This window comes from Diabrotica virgifera, chromosome 4, assembly GCF_917563875.1.
Source record: "Diabrotica virgifera virgifera chromosome 4, PGI_DIABVI_V3a".
NCBI lineage: Eukaryota > Metazoa > Arthropoda > Insecta > Coleoptera > Chrysomelidae > Diabrotica > Diabrotica virgifera.
The window spans coordinates 168,774,404-168,797,897 of NC_065446.1; the positions used below are offsets into that span (position 1 = coordinate 168,774,404).

The 23,494-nt window shown below is 32.9% G+C and overlaps 1 protein-coding gene across 1 annotated transcript; it reads left to right on the forward strand.

The window, feature by feature from the left end:
- The first annotated feature begins 2,476 nt into the window (after positions 1-2,476).
- Positions 2,477-23,216, forward strand: LOC126884015 (beta-galactosidase-1-like protein 2). Its single transcript, XM_050649790.1, has 3 exons — positions 2,477-2,732; positions 8,561-9,214; positions 22,106-23,216. Exons 1-3 carry the CDS (start codon positions 2,489-2,491, stop codon positions 23,149-23,151), a joined length of 1,944 nt encoding a protein of 647 aa, XP_050505747.1. The 5' UTR covers positions 2,477-2,488; the 3' UTR covers positions 23,152-23,216.
- The last annotated feature ends 278 nt before the right edge of the window (positions 23,217-23,494 follow it).

The following is a 23,494-nucleotide window of genomic DNA, read 5'->3' on the forward strand; positions in this document are numbered from 1 at the left end:
AAGAAGCCTATATCCGTTTATTTCCTCCCTCCAAATTCCACTATTATAAGTATAACCGTTCAAAAGATACGAGGGGGGGTACGGAGTTTTGACTAGCACTGTATAATATACTGAAGCTGTTTTCTTGTGGCATGTTTACTGTAGTATTATCATTGTTTAACGGTCTAGTTATACAATTGTGTTATGTTTGTATGGGATTGAGCCATAATAATTGTAGGTGTAATGAAAATTACATTTCTCAATTAACTACTGTTTGACGTTTCGATCGTCCTCAGAAAAAATAAAAAAAATTAAATATTAGAAATTTTCCTGAAATTTTCAACCCTAATTTTTTCTGCATACGATTTCCAGAGTACAAATCGACACGTCAAACAGTAGTCCACTTACTTCTACAGTGTCGTTGCTTGTCTTTTTGTTGCTTTTTAATTAATAAACAATAAAATAACGCTTCCATTGAAAAAAGCACTTCCGTACTACTCATCGTGTCGAGTTCTCGAAAGACTGAAGTTTGCGCAGTTCAGTTTTTACGTAGTCTGCACGTGTGGACAACGTACGGTGTACCGTCTTTTAGTTCCGTCATGCCTGTACAGTTTTGGACTGTACAGGCAAGACGTTGTGTTTAGCCGGTCCATAATAGACAAAATTATAAATACCGAGATAAGACCTAGACCGAAGATCAGGGATATCGGCGAAGAAATTACAAAAATGATATGGCGCAGGGACGGTCACATAGTCAGATGTATTGAGAATAGGTGGTTACGGAGAATCTTAGAATGGAGACCAAGGAGGACCACAAGAATCATAATAAGACCGCAAAAGAGATGGGTAGATAACATAACAAAAGTGGCAGGCAAACAGGTGGTTAGAATAGCGCAAGATAATAAAAGAAAGGTGGAAGAAATTGTGAGATACCTACATTCAGAAGTGAATGAAAAATGGTTAAAGAAGTGAAAAGAGTAATAGAAATATTTTAGTAAATGATGGTTTTGCTTGTTTTTGATTCAGAGGGATGCACAATCGCTGGAGAGCCGTTTCCACCGTTTCAGGCTTTTTCAACAGCGCTAGCGTGCACTCCTCTGAATCTAAAATCAGCTCAACCATCAATTTAAGGGCAATTTGAAAGATGATTCAAATTCCCATTGGGATGCGATCCAGCGACATCTCTTAACAAATTGAAGAGTCTCAGATGCAGAATCCACCGTTAAAATGGTAAATAGTAATTTAAATCTGAGAATTTTCATGTTGAATGTTCTTTCTGGTACATCCTTAATCTGCGACTTTAACAATTTATAAGAACGCAAACGACGAATATAGAAAACAAAAAGGATTCCTTGCAATCACATTCCGTTTTAGTTCGTCTCGGAAAAGGAGAGAAGAGGAACTTTTTAGTACTCAAATCTGAGTAAAGATAGAAAAGTAAATGATGGTTTTGCTTGTTTTTGATTCAGAGGGATGCACAATCGCCGGACAGCTGTTTCCACCGTTTCAGGCTTTTTCAACAGCGCTAGCGTAAACTCCTCTGAATCGAAAAACAGCTCAACCATCAATTTAAGGGCAATTTGAAAGATGATTCAAATTCCCATTGGGATGCGATCCAGCGACATCTCTTAACAAATTGAAGAGTCTCAGATGCAGAATCCACCGTTAAAATGGTAAATAGTAATTTAAATCTGAGAATTTTCATGTTGAATGTTCTTTCTGGTACATCCTTAATCTGCGACTTTAACAATTTATAAGAACGCAAACGACGAATATAGAAAACAAAAAGGATTCCTTGCAATCACATTCCGTTTTCATTCAGAAAGAACTTTCAACATGAAAAGTCTCAGATTTAAATTACTATTTACCATTTTTGGTTGATTCTGCATCTGAGACTCTTCAATTTGTTAAGAGATGTCGCTGAATCGCGTCCCAATGGGAATTTGAATGATCTTTCAAATTCCCCTTAAATTGATGGTTGAGCTGTTTTTCGATTCAGAGGAGTGCACGCTAGCGCTGTTGAAAAAGCCTGAAACGGTGGAAACAGCTTTCCGGCGATTGTGCATCACTCTGAATCAAAAACAAGCAAAACCATAATTTACTTTTCTATCTTTACTCAGATTTGAGTACTACAAAATTCCTCTTCTGTCCTTTTCCGAGACGAATGAAAACGGAATGAGATTGCAAGGAATCCTTTTTGTTTTCTACATTCGTCGTCTGCGGTCTTATAAATTGTTAAAGTCGCAGATTAAGGATGTACCAGAAAGAACTTTCAACATGAAAAGTCTTAGATTGAAATTACTGTTTACCATTTTAATGGTAGATTCTGCATCTGAGACTCTTCAATTTGATAAGAAATATTTTATTTTTCGTTTCGAACTCATAATTAATATAAAAAATTATAAAAACTTTGTTTTTTTTTCACTATGAGTACGGATCTGGATTTAGGAATTTAATATCTACTATAAAAGTAATAGCGACATCACTTAAAAAATTAAAATAATTCAAGATGGCTCTCGCAGCACTACCGACGTCATATGAATATTACACGGATGGTGGTATCACCGCTGGGTTGTCTGATAAACAGCCCTATTTTACACTTAATAATAAGAATATTACTATATACAGTGGCGCTTTTCACTATTTTCGGGTTCCAAGAGCCTACTGGAGGGATAGATTAAGGAAAATGAGGGCGGCTGGACTTAATACCGTAGAAACCTATGTTCCATGGAATTTGCACGAACCACAGTCAGGTGAGTTTACAGATATTGATAAGTCATAACTCATAAAGTATAAATATTTAAAAATCAGTTGTACATATAATAAATCGTTGTAGGGCAAGATAAGGTATCGTGTGTCTTCAAGCACTTTTATGAGAGGAAGTAAAGGTCAAATTGTAGAAAAATAAAAGATGCTCTTAATTTATTATCCTTAAAAAACAATGTATATGTTACAGACAACGACGTAAATCCGGCCAATAACGTTATTGGCCGGTCAATAACGTCAATGGCCGGTTGAATTGGTCATTGTCGACAATGACCGGATATTAACGTTATTGTCTATAGAAACTGGACATTGATGATAATTTTAAATTCTTGATAACATTTCTATCATTGCCCGGCCAATGTCGAAAATGCCCGTTGTTAAGCGGTCAATGTTGAAATTTTGACTAACAGATAGGTTATGTGTAGGTTGACTATTGTTTACTTCATGTGTGTATATTGTGTATTGTTTTCGTGCTGAAATGACTCGTAAATTTATTTAATAAGTAGTGTTACCATGGATATGAACGATGTGCGTACTCGTTTTAATAATTATATAAACTTAATACATAGTCATAGTCAAGTCAAAACGTGATGACAATAAATCTGGTAGAATGTTTATTTCACCATTAAATATTGCTTATCGATTAAATTCAATGATCAAGCCAGCTCCCGCCAGCCACATGCCTCTTGGAAGTTAAAACATTAATTTAAGTTAAAAACCATTGATTATTTGTGAAAAAAACATTTTTTCTGATTCATGACAGCAGTAAAATGTATTTTTAATTAAGTACATTACATACAGTCCCAGTGCTATCCCCCCTACTCGCGATTTTCCACTATTCGCTGATGGTTTCAAACCGTTTAAAACTGATGCTAGAACAAACCTAATAATAACTCCAATGAAGTATGTTTCTGAGACCGTTGTTTTTGCTGTTGTCAATATATGGAATCGGTATAGTCACATTATATCTAATGTAAAGAAACTTCTTTTTGGTTACTAACTTCTTCAATGTTATCATTACTGTCTTCTGTTATGGTAACATTGCAATTATTATCCTCAATTATCTTCCTTAAGTCGTTTTCATCCTGAATTGCATTTACATATGATTGCTTGCACCTACTCTGAGTTCTATTTCTTAATGGGTTAAATGATGACTTAAGGCAAAATGTGGAAAAATTAGGAAAACATTTTATTTCCTTATAGTCCAAGTAATGAAGCTTAAATAGGACAAAACCCCGCAATTTTTACAGAATGGAACGGTTTGCTTGAAAATTTGAGAATAAGTAGTAGATAGTCCAAGCATTAAAATCTATACGATGCCGAAAGGCGCTTTTACCATGGGTGGTTACCGCCCCATCTTGGGGGTGTAAATTTTTTATTATATTTTAACCAAAAAAGTTGGTAAAAACATTCATTCTAAGCAAAAAACGTTCTATATATTTTTTAGATAAAATTAATAGTATTCGATTTATTCGCTATCGAATTTGTTAGTTTTATACCGAAAAAAATCATGTTTTTAATAAGTTTTCTGCTAATAACTCCAAAAGTTTTCGTTTTATCAAAACAACTTTACTTAACAAAAATGTACCCTTAGAAAAAATAAACAAAACGGTTTTTTTTTCGTTAAGACCAAGGGTAATCAAGCTATACTTTATTATATGCTAGCTCTTCTTCGTCGAATGATAAATATTGTAGTTTCAAAGTCAAAAGACGGGAAAACCATGCATTTTTCGAGGATAACTTGTTTAAGCTAGTTTAAAGTATTTAAAGATATCTATCTCCAGAAATAAAAAAAAATCTCTAGCTAAAAATTAAGTGACTTATAATGAAAAGAATGTCAGCCCCGATTTTCTTCAGCGAACAAGTGATCAGAAGCAATCCCCTAATTACCACTCTAATTAAAATTTGTCATTGATCTTATTTGGGCCTCTTTATTTATGTATTAATAATAGGTTCTAATAGGACACCGATATGAAGTTGCCATACTTGTAGACAAAGAGACAAACAAATCTGTCGTTGGTTTTACCCCCTACTCAGAGAGATTGATGATGATTCAGTTGCAAACATTCTCTAAGAAGATAAACGTTGTCCAAATATATGCACCTACTGCAGACAAAGATGAGGCCGAGATAGAAAGGTTCTACATGCAATTGAACGAAATCATAAGATCCACAAAAAAAGATGACATATTGTTGGTGATGGGAGATTTCAACGCCAAGATTGGAAAAGGAAAAGTGGGTAGATGTGTGGGAGAATTTGGGTTGGGAGAAAGAAATGAAAGGGGGGACAGACTTGTCGAATTCTGCCAAAGCGAGGAGCTGGTAGTAATGAATACATTATTTAAACTACCTAAAAGAAGACATTATACCTGTAAATCACCGGCGGATTCGGAAGATCACATTGTAAGAAACCAGATAGATTACATTTTAATCAAATCCAGATATAAAAACACTATAAAGTCTGTGAGAACATACCCCGGAGCTGACATAAATTCAGACCATAATCCACTAGTAGGCATAATGAAGATAAAATTAAAAAAGATCCAAAAACAAACAAATATACCACGATTCGATGTCTCAAAGATAAAAGAAAAACCTATACGTCAGAGTTTAAAACAAGAAATAAATGATAACTTAAAGAAAATCAAACAAGACGTGATAAAGACAACAGATATTAATGACAAATGGAACATGATACAAGAAACGTTAGTAGAGGCAGGAAAGAAAATATTACAGACAAAAATAAGAAAAAAACAGAGATGGGTGACTTCAGAAATCCTAGAGTTAATGGAGGAAAGAAGAAAACATAAAGGCAGGAATAAGGCAAAATACAAAGAAATACAGAGGTTAATAATAAAGAAAATAAAATAGGCCAAATCCACCTGGCTGACAAATCAATGCAGTGAAATAGAGGAATATTCTAAAAAACATGATAGCTTTAATATGCATAAGAAAATAAAGGAAATCACAAATACACAGCGAAAAAAGAAAGATGGCCTTCTTAAAGACATAAATGGAAAAATTATTATAGAAGTCAAAGAGAAATTAAAAAAGTGGAAGGCGTACATAACAGATCTGTTTGAGGATAATAGACAAGAACCGGAAGAAATCGATAGCGAAACGGGACCAGAGATCATAATGGAGGAAATCGAACAAGCAATACGAAACGCAAAAAACGGAAAAACTGTAGGTCCAGACGAAATACCTGCAGAATTACTGAAATGTCTAGACGATGAAACTCTACCTTTACTACTGGATCTGTTTAATGAAGTATATAAAACCGGAAAAATACCTCAGGAATGGTTGGTGTCCACCTTTGTAACAATACCTAAAACAATATATGCCAAAGATTGTTCAGACTATAGGACAATATCACTAATAAGCCATACCCTCAAAATATTTCTAAAGGTGATTAATGGAAGATTATACAGAAAGCTAGAAAATGATATGGATGATACCCAATTTGGGTTCCGCAAAGGACTTGGAACAAGAGAGGCATTGTTTGCATTTAATGTCCTCTCTCAAAGATGCTTAGATATGAACCTGGATATGCATTCCTGTTACATCGACTTCGAAAAAGCGTTCGACAGAGTCCGACATGAAAAACTAATAGAATTATTGAAAAACAGAGATATAGACAGACGAGACTTACGAATTATCATCAATCTGTATTGGAATCAAAAGGCCAATATAAAGATAGACGAACAAGAGTCCGAGAATATTGATATAAAGAGAGGGGAAAGACAGGGTTGTGTACTGTCGCCGCTACTGTTTAACGTGTACAGTGAAGCCATATTTCAGGAAGCGATAGCGGAACTAAGTGATGGAATCTCTATAAACGGAAGAACAATAAATAACATAAGAATCGCTGATGACACCGTTATAATGGCAGACACCCTTGAGTCGCTACAAGAATTGTTAAATAGAATTAACGATTATTGCATTCGATATGGACTCAAAATAAACAAGAAAAAAACTAAATTTATGATTGTCTCAAAAACACAACATGGAAATGAAAGGTTAATACTAGATCAAACCCAAATAGAAAAAGTAAAGACATACAAATATCTGGGAACCTGGGTTGATGACAAAAATGACCAAAGCAAAGAAATTAAAGTCCGAATTGAAACTGCAAGGCAAGCACTTATAAAACTGAAGACACTGCTTAAAAACAAAGACCTTCAGTTGCCTCTCAGATTGAGGGCTCTAAGATGCTACATATTTTCTATATTACTATACGGAATGGAAGCTTAGACATTGAAAAGGCAACATATAAGAAAAATAGTAGCGTTCGAAATGTGGTGTTACAGAAGAATGTTGAAAATTCAGTGGGTTCAAAGGATTACCAATGTTGAAGTGCTACGAAGTTTAAATAAGGAGTTAGAAATTATGAACAGTATAAAAACAGGAAAACTAGAATATTTGGGTCACATTACCAGAGGAGAGAAATATGAGCTGCTAAGAGTTATTATGCAAGAAAGGATACAAGGAAAAAGAAGCATAGGAAAAGACGCATCTCCTGGCTGAGGAACCTTAGAGAATGGTTTAACTGTAGTTCATTACAACTGTTCAGAGCAGCAGCCAACAAAGTGACCATAGCCATTAGGATATCCAACCTCCGCTAGGAGATGGAACTTTAAGAAAAATAGGTTCTAGAAGTTTGACTGGCTTAGAATGATTAGTTTAAAAAAAAAATGGGGATAAAACGAATAACGAATTTTTGTGGTTTGGAAAATATGGATTTTCTTCAAAATAGAAAAAGTAGCATCAGAGATACGAAAAATATTTAAATACGAAATTGTAGCTTAGTTAATTCCCAAAAACATGATTTGCAAAAATTTTTTCTACGGCCAAAATTGAGTGAACTATTGACAATTAAAACTTGTAATAACATGCAAAAACCACCTTTAACAACCCTTTCAATGCCACCTCTTTTTGTGATTGAGGTTTCTAAAAGGATTTAATATTAACAGCGTTATAGATCTTGTAAAAACCTACAAAATTATTTTTTACCGAACTTTCTAAATTAAAAAATAAAAAGTCACGCTTAAAAAATCCATATATTTTTTTGAAAAAAAAAAAGGAGAAATCCAATTGGAAACATAATAATGCAAGTTAGCGGTGTTTTTAGTCATTAGCAGTATTTATTATTCTATTTATGTATTATTAATAGATTCTAGAAGCTTAGAATGATTAGTTTTCAAAAAAGTGGAGTTTAAAGCGAATAACCAATTTTTGTAATTTGGTAAAAAATGCTATTCTCTTCAGAATAGAAAGTTTTGCATCAGAGATACGAAAAAATGTTTAAATATGAAATTGTAGGCCATTTTACTCCCAAGAACTTCGTCTGAAAAAATTTTTTCTACGGCAAAAATTGAGTGAATCGTTAATGAATACACCATCGAAATACATTGATTTTTTAGATATATAACTAACATTTTCGATAGCGAATAAATCGAAAACTATTAGTTTCATCAAAAAAAAAATGTATAGAACGTTTTTTGCTTAGAATGAATGTTTTTATCAACTTGTGCGGTCAAAATATAATAAACATTGTCCACCCCCGAGATGGATTGGCAACCACCCCCACGGTAAAAGCGCCTTTCGGCATTATATAGATTTTGATCCTTGAACTATCCACTACTATTCTCAAATTTTCAAGTAAATCGATTCATTCTGTAAAAATTGCGAGGTGAAAAGTTTCGTTCCTGGACTATTATCCTAGTGTTCCACTTTAATTAACAAATAATAATGTATAATAGACAAACATATAAATTACAAAATATCTGTCAATATATTTTCTAAATATTTTTTAGGTGTATATGACTTTGGAAACGGTGGCTCCGATTTTGAGGACTTTCTTCATGTAGAAGAATTTCTGAAAATCGCGAAAGAGGAGGATCTCTTTGCCCTTGTTCGAGCAGGTCCATACATATGCTCAGAATGGGAATTTGGAGGATTACCTAGCTGGATACTAAGAAACACTTCATCAGTAAGAAACTCCAAAGATCAAAATTACTTAAGTTACGTTAAGAGATATTTTAATATTTTGCTGCCATTATTAGCTCTTTTACAATTTCAAAAGGGGGGCCCAATTATCGGATTCCAAATTGAAAACGAATACGGAAATACTGGAAATGACGATGTTGAATACCTAAAATACATTCAACAAATTTTTGAAGACAATAATCTCATTGAATTGTACTATACTTCAGACCCACCTAGCGCAAATGGACTTGGTGCTATTCCGGGTATTTTACAAACTGCTAATTTCAATTCTAATCCAAAGTGGCAACTAGACAAGCTTAACCAACTTCAACATAATAAACCCACAATGACTATGGAGTTTTGGACAGGCTGGTTTGATCATTGGTTAGAAGATCATCATACCGTAAGCGCTCAGCAATTTAAAAGTCTTCTAGAAGAAATTTTGGATTATCCCTCTTCTGTTAACCATTACATGTTTGTAGGTAAGTTAAATTCAATATAATCACCATTTAAGCTGTTATTTGTACCAGATATTTCTTTTACTTTTTTAGACTACTAAAGATCTATTTATCCATATTATAGACCAGTAAGGATCTGTGAAAAAACGTCTATTTTTGGATGTAAGAGGTGGTATTCGGATTTTGGCAGATAAAGTTAGGTGACACCTTCAGTAATAATAATTGACTTATGCTCCTTCTCAAATATGCCCGGAACATTATTAAAAAAATTAAAATATTTAAAGATTTCGAAAAATGTCGATTTTTTTCTGCTTTCTTTGCTTATAACTTTAAGACGATTCGTTTTGGAACAAAGTCGTACAGAAATAAAATAAAGATAATTAAGTAATTTTGTATGATATACAACCGGTCAAAAATGTCTTAACGTATTACCTTTTCTGCAATATAGCAATAAATACAATATAAGGGGGCAAAATACGCCTGTTGTTATTCAGTGTTTTTAACCACTTTGGTGGCACTTAGAATCTTAGTAATTCACTTAGGAAATTCTTTGTAACATACTTAAATCGTGTACCAAATTTCGTTAAAATCGACCTAATAGATTTTGCATAATAAATTTGCAATCTAAATGTTTTTAAAAAAGTTCAAATTTTTTTAAATCTTTCTGAACAAAAAGTTGACAATTTAGAAGTTGGCTAATTTTTTTACATATAAATAGATGCTCTACCTATCTAATACACTTTACAGAATCAAAATCGGATTATTTAAGGGGCCTCAGCAATGTTTTAAACTTATAAACAATTTTTTGGCTTATAAACAAATAGCTTTGTTTAATAATAAAAAAAATCATTTTTAGCAATGCAAATAATTAAAACCGGTATAATTTGACTTAAACTTTCAAATGCTGTCAGCAGAATTACTATTTTATTTTTTGATCAAAAGTTATTCGCGTTCAAATATTTAAATTTTTCGATTTTTTGAAAGTTCCACTGCGTTTATCTCGAAAACTATGCATCCTACGAAAAAACTTGTAAGAACATTGTTTGCTTAGAATTACCCAAGAAATACAAAAAAATGTTTTGTTTTGCGAAAAATCGATGTTATGTAATTCCTCAAGTTCTTTGTTTATAACAGTCTTATCGACATCCGAATCAACTGTTACCCAAAAAAATCGTGTTCTACGGGTCAAAAAATACATAAAAATCTTGGATAAGTCCATCTAAATAAAGGAGCGCGTAGCACCCCCTCCTGGCCACAGCACTAATTTGTTTATAAGTGAAAAAATTGTTTATAACTTTAAAACATTGCTGAGGCTGCTTAAATAATCCAATTTGAATTCTGTAAAGTGCATTAGACAGGTGGAGTACTTCTTTATATGTAAAAAAATTGACAAATCTTTGTATGTTCTTGTTTTTGTTGTGAAAGATTTTAAAACATTTTAATTTTTTAAAAAAAGTTTGATTGCAAAATTATTATTCAAAATCTAGTAAATCAATTTTAATGAAATTTGGTGTACGGTTTTAGCACATTACAAAAATTTTCTAAGCGAATTAGGAAGATTCCAAGTGTAACCTAAGTGATGGAAAGTCATTGAATAATGACAGGCTTGTTTTGCCCCCTTATTTTATATTTATTGCTACTTTGCAGCAAGGGTGATAAATTAAGGCATTTTTAACCAATCGTATCTGATATAAAATTTAATTATCTTTGTTTTATTCCTATACGACTTTGTTCCAAAATGAATCGTTTTAAAGTTATAAACAAAAAAATAGAGAAAAATCGATGTTATCCGAAATTTTTAAATATTTGAATTTTTACAAGTTCAACGTCTACTTTATCACCTTGTCCTCTTATCTCAATGTTTGTTTAATTATCGGTTAATAAGTTGTTGAGATTATTTAGATTTCAGATAGGTATACTTGATCACGCATCTTTTGTTTGTTTGATTATCTATCATTATAGGCTATATGCATTCATATTACGAATATTACAATATTTTAATATGAATCACATATTTTTATTTTTCTAGTTTAAATATCATTGAACGTACTTACTGATTAATTTGCTGTTTTCCTTCGTTTGTGTTATATTTTTATGTCTACTGTTCATATCATTCTTTCAGCAAGACAAAATCTCTAATAGTCCAGAAAGATACTGCGCATCCGCTAGGAAGAATGTTATGATTCGGATTTTTTGCACAATCTTACTCAAAAAGGACCTCTTTTAACAAATTTGCATGTTGCCAGGTCAAAAAGTGAGTCAAAAATTTTTTAAAAGTTTTTTTTTTCATAAAGTTATTTTTTTACATCGAACAAAGTTTTTTTAGGTTTTTTAGATCATTCCAAACAGAAACGGTCTTTAGTGACTTTTCTCTACTAAAGTTGATAATTTTTGACATATAAGCGATTAAAAATTTTAAAATTGCGAAATCGGCCATATTAAACCTTCGTAAACTATGTGAAAAACTGAAAATTTCAATGCTGCCAAGGTGGGTGAATATTCTTTAAACATTAATTGATGAAATCATGAAGAGTTTTTTGCAATATAATGTCGAAAACCCCTTTGTTTTTTAATTGATATTCAAGCGGGCGCGACACTATTTTCAACCGTGGCATGTATAATGTAATATGCGTAAATATATGTGCTGAAAAATATTCTGATTCAATTTTTTTCACCATCTTGCTTGAAAAGGTTCCCTATTAACAAATTTGCATGTTTCCAGAGTCAAAAATGGGTCAAAAAATTTTTTAAACAATTTTTTTAAACTTAAAATGTTTTCCTATTACATCTACATGCAACGGTTGAAAATAGTGTCGCGCCTGCTTGAATAGCAATTAAAAAAAAGGGGTTTTCGATACTGTATTGCAAAAAGCTCTTCGAGATTTCATCAATCAATGCTCATAGAATATCTACGTACTTTGGTAACATTGCATGTTTTGGGTTTTTACATAGTTTTTAAGGGTTAAAAATGGCCGATTTTGCAATTTTTAAATTTTTAATCGCTTATATCTCAAAAACTATCACATTTAGAGAAAAGTCACTTGAGACCTTTTCTATTTGAAATGATCCAAAAAATCTAAAAAAATTGTCCGATCCAAAAAAAATAGTTTAAGGAAAAGACAAAAAAAAAAACGTTTAAAAAAATTTTTTACTGCCTTTTGATACTGGCATGACAACATGAAAATTTGTTAAAATGAGACCTTTTCAAGCAAGATGGTAAAATTGAATCGGAATATTTCTCCGAACATTTAAGCATATTACATAATATTATATGCAACGATTGAAAATTGTGTCGCGCCCGCTTGATTAGCAATTAAAAAACAAAAGGGTTTTCGATATTGTATTGCAAAAAACTCTTCGGGATTTCATCAATCGATGTTTAAAGGATATTCACCTACCTTGGTGACATTTAAATTATTAGTTTTTCACATAGTTTTTGAAGGTTAAATATGGCCGACTTCGCAATTTTTAAATTTTTAATTGCTTATATGTTAAAAACTGTCAACTTCAGGGAAAAGTCACTAAAGACCTTTTCTGTTTGGAATGATCCAAAAAATCTAAAAAAACTTTTTTCAGTGCAAAAAAATAGTTTTAGGAAAAAACAAAAAAAACTGTTTAACAATTTTTTTACTCACTTTTGCACCTGGCAACATGAAAATTTGTTATAAGGGGTCCTTTTTAATTAAGATTGTGCAAAAAATCCGAATCAGAATATTTTTCCTGGCGGATGCGCAGTAGCTTTCTTGACTATAACGTTTCTCGTCTATTTTATCAATTTCAGATTTTTCGCATTAATTAAAGACATAATAAGTCAATGAAGGTGTAATTTCCTATTTTCATAGTTAAGTGAATTATAGTACTTCCACTCTAACTTTTTCCATGCACGAAATTATTCACGAACTACTTTTATAATACATCTCTTTTTGTCTCAAAGAAACTAGTATCGAAAAATTATGCCGCTTTTCCATGCAAATCACAATAAGTTAAACGAGGATAAACAATATCGAATGTCTTTGATAGCTTATGAATTTTGACATTTATAATTATCAATGAGAATGACAGTTTATCATTATTGATTTATTTGCGTTTACATATTGTTTATTTGATTTTATAAATCAACAAAGTTTTATTTGTTTACCAATAAAATTTATTTGGATTTATATTTATAAAAAATAAGTATAATATTTCAGTTAAATAAAGGAAGAATTGCAACAGTGACTTGGGTCCCCAGACAAAGACGAATGTTAGTAATGTCGTAGTGTTGATAACTCAGTTTGTGAAAAATTTGCATTTTTTTATCACTGTTTCCCTAAATAGACCAGGGCGCATCTGTAAAAATATTAGTACATTTGGATGTTGAGAGGTGACTCAAATTTTTTTGCAGAAATTGCTTGAAAATACCTCAAATAATAATATTTGAGTTATCCTCCCTCTCAAAAAGGTCCGGACATTGTTTAAATAATCAAAATGTCAAAAAATGAATGAATTTTTTTCTTCGTTTTTTGATTATAACTTTAAAAGTGTTCATTTACGAGAAAAGTTGTACTGACATAAAAGTTGCGCAATTAAATTTCCTACAATATAAAATTGGTTAAAAATTTAAAAATAGTCACCCTTGTTGCAAAATAGCAATATCTGCGAAAAAACCATCCAAAAATAAGTATTCGCATTTTACGTTTTTCAACCATTTATGCTACACTTAGGCCCTTCATATATCACTCAGAAAAACTCTATGGTATAGTCAAACAATACTGTAAATTTCATTAAGATTGGTTTAACAGATTTTGCAAAATAAATTTTGCAATCCAGATTTCGCAAAAAAAATTCATTTTTTCAAAATGTTACAGGACTGAAGCAGATAGCAAGTTGAAATTTTTTTGCGTATAGAAGTGTACTGTATCTTTCATTTGCTATTTGCAATATTAAAATCGGTTAACTACTACGGCGTCAGAATTTTTTTTTAAATAAACATTAATTATTGGTGCTTCGCGCAGGACAGCGGATAGTTTGCTCAGAGTGTGCATTCCAACGACCTTTGATAATGATTGATACATGTTAATTTTTATTGCATTTCGATATAAATAAATAAATTTGTTTTTTGCAAAATAAAAACACATACTCTATCCTTTGAAATAACACTTTTTTAGCAAAAACTTTCTTTGTTCACATATTTTAACTTTGAGAATAAAAGTTTATTATTTTTGAACATAATATGCATTGGTTTAAACAATATATCACAAACAATAATAAAATTAGTTTGATTTTTGTGGAACTAAAATATTAAGATACAACAAAATATACAGTAAGAACATAATATTATATTAGATAAAGATTGGAAGAAATTTTGGTGGAAATCAACTTGTGTGAATCGAACACCGCTGTCCTGTGCCTAGCATCAAAAATTAATGTTTATTTTAAATATTTCCTGACGCCGTGGTAATTAATCGATTTTAGTTTTGCAAATTGCAAATGAAAGGTACAGTACACTTCTATACGCAAAAAAAAATTCAACTTGCTATCTGCTTTATTTTCAGTCCTGCAACATTTTAAAAAAATGATTTTTTTTGCGAAAGCTGGATTGCAAAATTTATTTTGCAAAATCTATTAAACCGACCTTAATGAAATTTACAGTATTGTTTTACTATATCATAAAGTTTTTCTGGGTAAAACATGAAGGTCCTAAGTTTAGCATAACTGGTTAAAAAACGTAAAATGCAAATACTTGTTTTTGTATGGATTTTTTTCGCAATTATTGCTATTTTGCAACAAGGGTGACTAATTTTTAAATTTTTAACTAATTCTGTATTGTAGGAAATTTAATTACGCAACTTTTATGTTAGTACAACTTTTCTCTGAAATGAACACTTTTAAAGTTATAATCAAAAAACCAAGAAAAAAATCGAATTTTTCCTTAATTTTTTGACATTTTGATTATTTAAACAATGTTCCGGACCTTTTGAGAGGGAGGATAACTCAAATATTATTATCTGAGTTATTTTCAAGCAATTTCTGCAAAAAAATTGAGTCACCTCTCAACGTCCATCTCAAAACAGATGCGCCCTAGACTAAAAGCTTTGATATATTAAAAACATTAATTGTTTTTTATATAAATCACTCGATACTTTTGTATTTCTCAACGTTAGGTAATATTGCATTTTCTTAACAATAGTAACTTACTATTGGATATAGAAATTGAGTCAATACTCGCAATCTTAAAGTTTGTAATTTTTAGTAGTTGTTACAAAATCATGGGGCAACCGGTTTCGAGGCTTACAATTTCTGCCTCATCATCAGGCCCAGTATATATAGTCTTCACAATTACAAACTACAAGATCTCAGTGACAAAACTGTTCTACAGCCAAAGATATTCATGAATGTCACCAGCCCCCAGCCCCATCAAAGTACAAGATATCAGAATATCTTTGAATATCTTTGGCTGTAGAACAGTTTTGTCACTGATATTTTGTAGTTTGTAATTGTGAAGACATTATGTACTGGGCCTGATGATGAGGCAGAAATTGTAAGCCTCGAAACCGGTTGCCCCATGATTTTGCAACAACTACTAAAAAATACAAACTTTAAGATTTCGAGTATTGACTCAATTTCTATATCCAATAGTATAATGGACTCGCATTGGCAACCCTTTAGGCAATAATAACTTAGTTGTTGTGACTTTTTCTGCAATTTATTTATTACCGTTCTATATTTTTATGTTTATATTCGTAATAGCCTGTATGTTGTCAAAGCTGTTTATGGAGTCCTCAATATTGAAAAAGAATTAAACACTTAAATAAATTAACTTTACGTTCACAAAAAAATAGTCATTTCCTAATGATTACCACTGACATTCTGACAGTACGTGTCAATACTACACATCGACATAGGTTTCAGTTTATTTTTTGATTTAACTTGCTAGAAAATGAATCGTCACGCATGGGAAAAGTTATAGTAGAACAATATCAAAACGCGTTTTGTATTGAAATTTTTTTATTTTGTTTTTGGTTGCCATGAGTCAGACCTTATTAGAATATCATTTCCTTTTTCTAATAACTATAACAATAAAAATAAACTGCAATATTGTGTGATACTCGACTTTTGTGTACATAACACCTTTACCCACTAACTTTAAACTCGAAATCGTTTATGCTTCTTCACCAACAAAGAATAGACCAGGGCATTTAGGAAAAAATAAACCAATTTTTAAATACAGCACCTAATGACTTTCAACATTTTGTATTGTGTTCAGGATGATGTCTGGAAAAAAGCCTACAATAGAAAAATGTATCAAAAAGGGTAGCATGTATCAAAAAGTGCATAAACCTGGCAAAAAAAGTGTATATCAGAACAGATCACTGGAGCACCCGGTGCCTAGGTTTACTTCTAAGTTACGTCATTTGGACTTTGGAGGGTTTTGGGCACTAAATTGATACAAATAGATTACTCATAGTTTTTTCTGATCGCTGAATAAGAATACGCCATCAGAATCGACTCCCTGTCCACCTGGTGCCAAAAAACCCTCCAAACTTCGTAAAATAACATGCCTTAGAAGTGACCTTGAGCTTCAGGTAGTCCGGAGTTCGGTCTTGATGGTTTATTCGCATTCAGCAACCCCAAAAACCGTCTAGTAATTTATTTGCATGCAATAAGTTTTGAAAACCGTGTAGACTCCAGAATATGACGTGCCGTAGGAGTAATTATTGTCAGCATCAAATGTTCCAAGGGTCAGTTCTGATGAAGGGTTCGTGTTCAGCTACCCCAAACCCCCTACAATCTCTGTGTAATCTGTGTGCATCAATTTAGTGCCAAAAACCGTCGAAACTCCAGAAGGTGATGGGACACTAGGTACCAAGTGCTCCGGGTGTCGGTTCTGATGGCATATTTGGTTTTGTTGCGGCTCACAATTCCTTCAATAATGTCATCACTTATCCCATGTGGACTACTCTTGCGACGTTCTTGCATATTAGATGATGGGAGTAACTGGTCAAATTCTAATGATTTTTGGGTTACTTCAATTTCCTTTTGGTCAATTCCATATAGAGAGCAAAAAGCATTTTTACACATCGGTTCTCCCCCTCCTCTATATTTTCTCCTTCGTAAGGATGTAGTGGCGTTAAGTAATTTGTCTAACTATTTCTGTCCAATTATCTTTCTCCTGTGTATGTTATTTTGTTTCAGAGAATGAGTAGTCAGTCATGTCCTGTATTTGGTCTGATCATCTTTCTCTAGATATTTTAATGCTACGTTGCCTTTAACTATCATTCGCTCCATGCCTTCTCATCTGATATAATATAGTTGAGGCACTCAGAGCAACAGTGCCCAACCCACAACACACAATTTCATGAAAACGCTTTTATTGCATTAAAGGTGTCCCTTATTTAATTATTTTCAGATGCACAGTAGCTCAACCAATGGTTGCTGAAGTCGTTCTGTATCTGAAAATACTTACATAAGGGATAACTTTAATGAATCAAAAGGATTTTGGTAAAACTGTTGGTTGTGGGTTGTAGGTTAGGTCACTGTTATTACTCTGTCGCTTCAGTTATGTTATGTCAAAAATACCTCAGTATATTTTGGTTGATGGTTGTGGCGAGTCTAATTTTTAAGTAAGTTCTGCTAAATTGACTTATGTGAGCGATGTGCGGTCCATTGGTGTGCACAACATTCTACCGTAGAACCACATTTCAAATGCCATTATACGCTTGAAGCGGCTTCTTTGATTGTCCAAGTTACTGACGCGCAGGTGGCGATAGGAAATTTCAATGCTCGAACAAGGCGTAAGTTTGTGTTTATTGTGATGTCAGTGTTCTTCCATATTTTTGTAAGCTTGGCTATTGCCTAGCTGGATATTGTGATGCGTCGATGGATCTCGTCTTCGCATCCTCCACTGTTATTAGTAATGATGGAGCTTAAGTAATTAAATTCACTTGCACTTCATAACCTGCCATGTTTCTTACAAACCGTTATCTCTTGTTTATTATGTGACTGCGAATATTTAAATGTGTAGTTTTCTGACTATCTTCTATTAGAAGGATCTTAATAATTCTTTTTGCATTCGATTCGTGAATGCGCCAAGGAACTTTGTGAACCGGAGCTTTGATATTATATTAAAAAACTGCCTACAAAAAATGCATTCTTAAACTGCATCTCAAACAGACAAAAAAAATCAGAACTCGTCAATTATCGGCGGAAATAACTTTAATGTTGTTACTCGGCGGTTTTTGGGGTCGCTGAAAACGAATATGACGTCAAATGTGATCTCCGGAGTACCTGTTGCCAAGGGTACCTGGTGTTTACCTTGTCATTAAAAGTTATTAAAAAATTAGTCAAAAATCATTACTTGGGGAGTTTTTGGGGCCGCTAACGACGAATATGACATCGGAAGTGATTTTCATAGTACTCGGTGCCCAGGGTACGTAGTGTTTAGCCCTCTTGTGGAGTTTTCGGCAAAAACTGTATTAAAAAATTAGTAAAAAATAATTACTTGGGAATTTTTGGGGTGGCTAACGACGAATATGACATCGGAAGCGATCTCCGGAAGACATGGTGCAAAGGGTACTTACTTCTTATCGAGTTTTCGTCAAATTCATTAAAAAATTAGCCAGAAATCATTACTTGGGGGGTTTTTGGGCCACTGACGACGAATATGACAACGGAAGTGATCTACGGCATACCTGGTACCCAGGGTACCTACTGTTTACCATGTTTACTAAAGTTCTCGGCAAAAATCATTAAAAAATTAGTCAAACATCATTAGTTACGAGATAAACAGTAGGTACCCTTTGCACCAGGTACACCGGAGTTCACTCCAATGTCATATTCGTCGTCAGAGACCCCAAAAACCCCTAAGTAATGAATTTTAACTAATTTTTTAATGAGTTTGCCAAAAAACTTCAGAAAACGAGGTAAACAGTAGGTACCCCGGGTACCAAGTACTCCGTTGAGCACTTCCGATGACATATTCGTCGTCAGCGACCCAAAAAAACCCGAGTAATGATTTTTGGCTAATTTTTTAATGAATTTGCCGAAAACTCCATAAGAAGTAGGTACCCTGGGCACCAGGTATTTCAGAGATGACTTCCGATGTCATACTCGTCGTTAGCGACTCCAAAAACACCCGAGTAATTATTTTAGACTAATTTTTTAATTAATTTTTTGCCGAAAACTCCACAAGATGAGGTAAACAGTAGGTACCCTGTGCACCAGGTACTCTGGAAATTACTTCCCATGTCATATTTGTCGTTAGCGGCCCCAAAAACCCCCGAGTAATGATTTTTAATTAAATTTTTAATGAATTTGCCGAAAACTCCACAAGACGAGGTACACAGTAGGTTCCCTGGGCACCAGGTACTCCGGAGAGCACTTTTGACGTCATAGTCGTTTTTAGCGACCCCAAGAACCCCCGTGTAACAAAATTGAACTCTTTTCCGCCGATAATTGACGAGTTCTGAAATTTTTTTATTGTCTGTTTGAGATGCACTTTAAGAATGCATTTTTTGTATGCAGTTTTTTAATATTATATCATGGCTGCGGTTGACAAAGTTTCCTGGTGCATTCACGAATCGAATGCAAAAAAGAATTATTAAGACCCGTTTTGTCCTTTGTTGTTCGGAGGTTCAGTGCTTTATTGCTTTGACTATATATCTACGCCGACAAACTGGAAGATTTTCGATAATTATAAAAACAAATATTTTAATCATTATAGTATTTACACATAATGCACCAAATTTCTTTAAGCGTGCTTGAATCACTTCGTTGTCAAATTTATCTCCACACTTTTTCCGACAAATATTGTTCTAGAACAGCGGTTCCCAAACTGGGGGGGCGCGCCCCCCTGGGGGGCGTGAGGACATATCAAGGGGGGCGCGAGACAAGTTGAACATTAAATTAAATTTAGTTATTTTTCTAAAATTCAAAATTAACCGCTTGTTAAACTGTGTCTAGTAACGCAGAGTAAGCAAAAGTTAACTCAAATACCTCTTTTTGACAACACTGTGATTGATTTTGATAACATTGATAATATGACCGAAGGCATACAAAACCAGGTAGTTGATGCAGTTAAATAATCGCCTAAATAATAAAATTTTTTGCTATTCAGCTAGACCAGGGTACTGACATAGCACAATGTTATCAGTTAATTGTTGTTCGGTATATTCAAAACGAAAGAATGAAAGACAAGCTACTCTTTTCTACAGAGTTGAGACGGGAGTCCACGACAAAAGCTATTAATGTTATGAAAGCAGTCTGAGAGCTTTTTGACGAACATGAACTCTCTGGGCAAAAACTGATCAGTTTATGTACAAATGGCGCGCCTTCAATGCTTTGTTTTCGCTCAGGCTATTTGCAATTAGTAATAGAGAAAAATGCTGATGTGATTGGGATACATTGTTTTATACATCGACAAGCCTTGTCAGCAAAAACCCTTCCAAATGAATTTATGGCTGTCTTGAAGTTGTGTATTAAAATAGTAAAGTACATAAAAAAAACAGTGCGTTGAATACTCGACTGTTTAAAACTCTTTGTGAAGAATTATAAAGTGAGCACAAAACACTGCTGCTTTATACAGAAGTACGATGGCTCTCAAAAGGAAACATGTTGGCAAGATTATTTGACCTTTGAGATGAAGTAATCACCTTGGAACATTAAAAGCAAATGGCTAATGTGCTAAACATGGCCTTCAAAAACATTGTACCCAAGTAATATTGGCTTATTTGTCAGACATCTTTGACTCGTTGAACAGCCTTAACCGAAAACTGCAGGGTGGAGACTCAAATATAGTAGTTACTCATTGTGATGGAGGCTTAGTAATTCAACTTTGGAGGCGTAAAATATCAGCAAACCCCTAAAATTATTCAAATTTCTCTAAAGTAGAGCCAATCTCAGAAGAAACACGCTTCAAGGACATTTAAGAAGGATCAAGTTTGAATATCCAAATATCAAACCATTTGGAGAGCCTAATTGAAGGGTTCCAGAAATACTTCTCAAACACTTGCGAGAATTTTATTTACAGAATGTCAACTGATCCATTCCATGTCAACATAGACTCCCTGTCTGAATCAGTTCAAGAAGATGCTTTGCAAATAAATCCAATTTATTTTTTGAATGATTCCTCTGCTAAATATTTGTTATAATGGACAAACCTTCATTTTGGTTAAAATATTTCAAAGTGTATCTTAGTGTATCACAGGAAGCTCTTCATTTATATTTACCTTTTTCAAGTAACTATTTGTGTGATTTACAAATACTTTAACTAAGTCAAAACGTGTGGCAATTAAAACAAAACTATCGGAATAAACTTGATGTTGCTAGTGACTTGTGCTGTGCACTTACTAAAACTCAGCCACGAATAGGCTCACTAGTAAATAAAATGCAAGCACATCCGTCTCACTAACCAACCTAATATATTTTTCTTCTATTAATAATTTTTGTATTTTATGGAAACTAATATCATTGTATCTTATGGCAGAATAAATAAATGTTTCGTTTTCAAGCTAATACTTATTTGTTTTTGTTTTGTTCCTATTAAGGCGCATAAAATTTATTGTAAAGGGGGGGCGCGAGAAGCTTTCATTTCAACAAAAGGGGGCGTGGTACAAAAAAGTTTGGGAACCCCTGTTCTAGAACAATCTATTCTATATTACTTTAATTTTCATAACTTCTTCCATTTTTTATGTATATTTTGACCTAGATTCCTTAATATTGTTAACACATCTTTCTTTTGATTTGACAAACAATGATTTTTACTATTATATTTTAATAAAATACTAAATTTACTGTGTCTTTGTTTATAAATATTTCCTAGTAGTCAAATTAACGTGAAATAAGAGTTCTAATTTGTTGTGGAATTTTGAATGTCATGATTTTAATTTTTGTTTTTTTTATTTTTACATATTTTATGTCTGATCTTTCATTTTTCAGGTAGTACCAACTTCGGTTTCACCAATGGAGCTAACAGTCTTAAATCTGGTATGGACAATACTGGACTTCAACCCACTACCACTAGTTACGACTATGATTCTCCCATAACCGAATATGGAGATTACACAGAAAAATATCAAATTGTAAAGGATGCAATTGCTTCTCGTAATCCCGTTATAACCAAATTGCCCGATCAACCTAAAGTACAACCTTTGATTAAGTATGAATCCCTACAAATAGAAGGACAGTTAACTCTAGCGGACATAATATACTCAGAAATTCAGTCAGGAGAAAATGTAATTCATCACATTGGTGATCCGATTCCAATGGAACAGTTGCCAATTAACAGTAATTCTGGACAAAGCTTTGGATATATTGTTTATAGACATACCCATACTGCAGCTGGAGCTGTAAAACTAACATTGACTGGAACTGTAAGAGACACGTTGCTTGTATTAGTTAATGGGACACTTCGAACACCAGTCCCTTCAAAAAAGAGCGATGTTGACGGAGTAGGGTTTTGGAAGTTAGTTGACACATCTTTGGATCTACAAACAGATGAAAATACTCCTGAAACAACATACGTAATTGACGTTATAGTCGAAAATAATGGGCGCAACAATTTTGGAGGTTTAGATCAGTTTAGACAATTTAAGGGATTGACAGACTCATTTCAAATAAATGGAAAAAATATGATGAAATTTGATATTGTTCCACTGGAATTTAAAAAATCTTGGAACAATGCTCTAACTAACTGGCAATCTCTTACATCAACACAATCCACACCTGCTTTATACAAGTTTACACTAAATATTAATAACGACCCACAAGACACATACATTGATTCAACTTCATGGACCAAAGGTATAACCATAGTTAACGGATTTGTTCTGGGAAGACATTTCTTTGTTGGTCCCCAACAAAGTTTATATCTGCCTGCACCTTTACTAAATAAAGGTGAAAATACAATTATTGTGTTTGAGCACTATAATGCTCCCGATGAACTAACCTTTGTGGATCATCCAATTTTCCAATCACGAGGCTAATATCAACAATTCAAGTGTATTAAAGAAAATGAACGTGATTAAAATAAACGAGTCCTTACATTTTATTAAGCTTTGATAGTGTTCCTAATTTTTTTTAATTATAGTAAACCGCGTTTAGCGGTTTTTTATTTGTTTGCAATTAACTGAAATTAAATAAATCGTCAATATTATAGAATAAAAAATAATGCAGTAAAACAGAACCAATTTATTGCAAAATTTAAATAAATTGCAAATTGCATAATCAACCTTAGGAACTGAACTGTCAATGTAACTGTCAAAGTCAATAATTTTTAATCTGCTCTCACAAAATATAATAGTTTTTAATGATATTTAGAAGATATTA

Excerpts from the sequence above, each read along its gene's own strand:
- LOC126884015 (XM_050649790.1), top strand. The coding sequence starts at position 2,489 with ATGGCTCTCGCAGCACTACCGACGTCATATGAATATTACACGGATGGT. Across the intron at positions 2,733-8,560 it reads TTTGCACGAACCACAGTCAG|GTGTATATGACTTTGGAAAC; the intron begins GTGAGTTTACAG and ends AATATTTTTTAG. Across the intron at positions 9,215-22,105 it reads TAACCATTACATGTTTGTAG|GTAGTACCAACTTCGGTTTC; the intron begins GTAAGTTAAATT and ends TTCATTTTTCAG.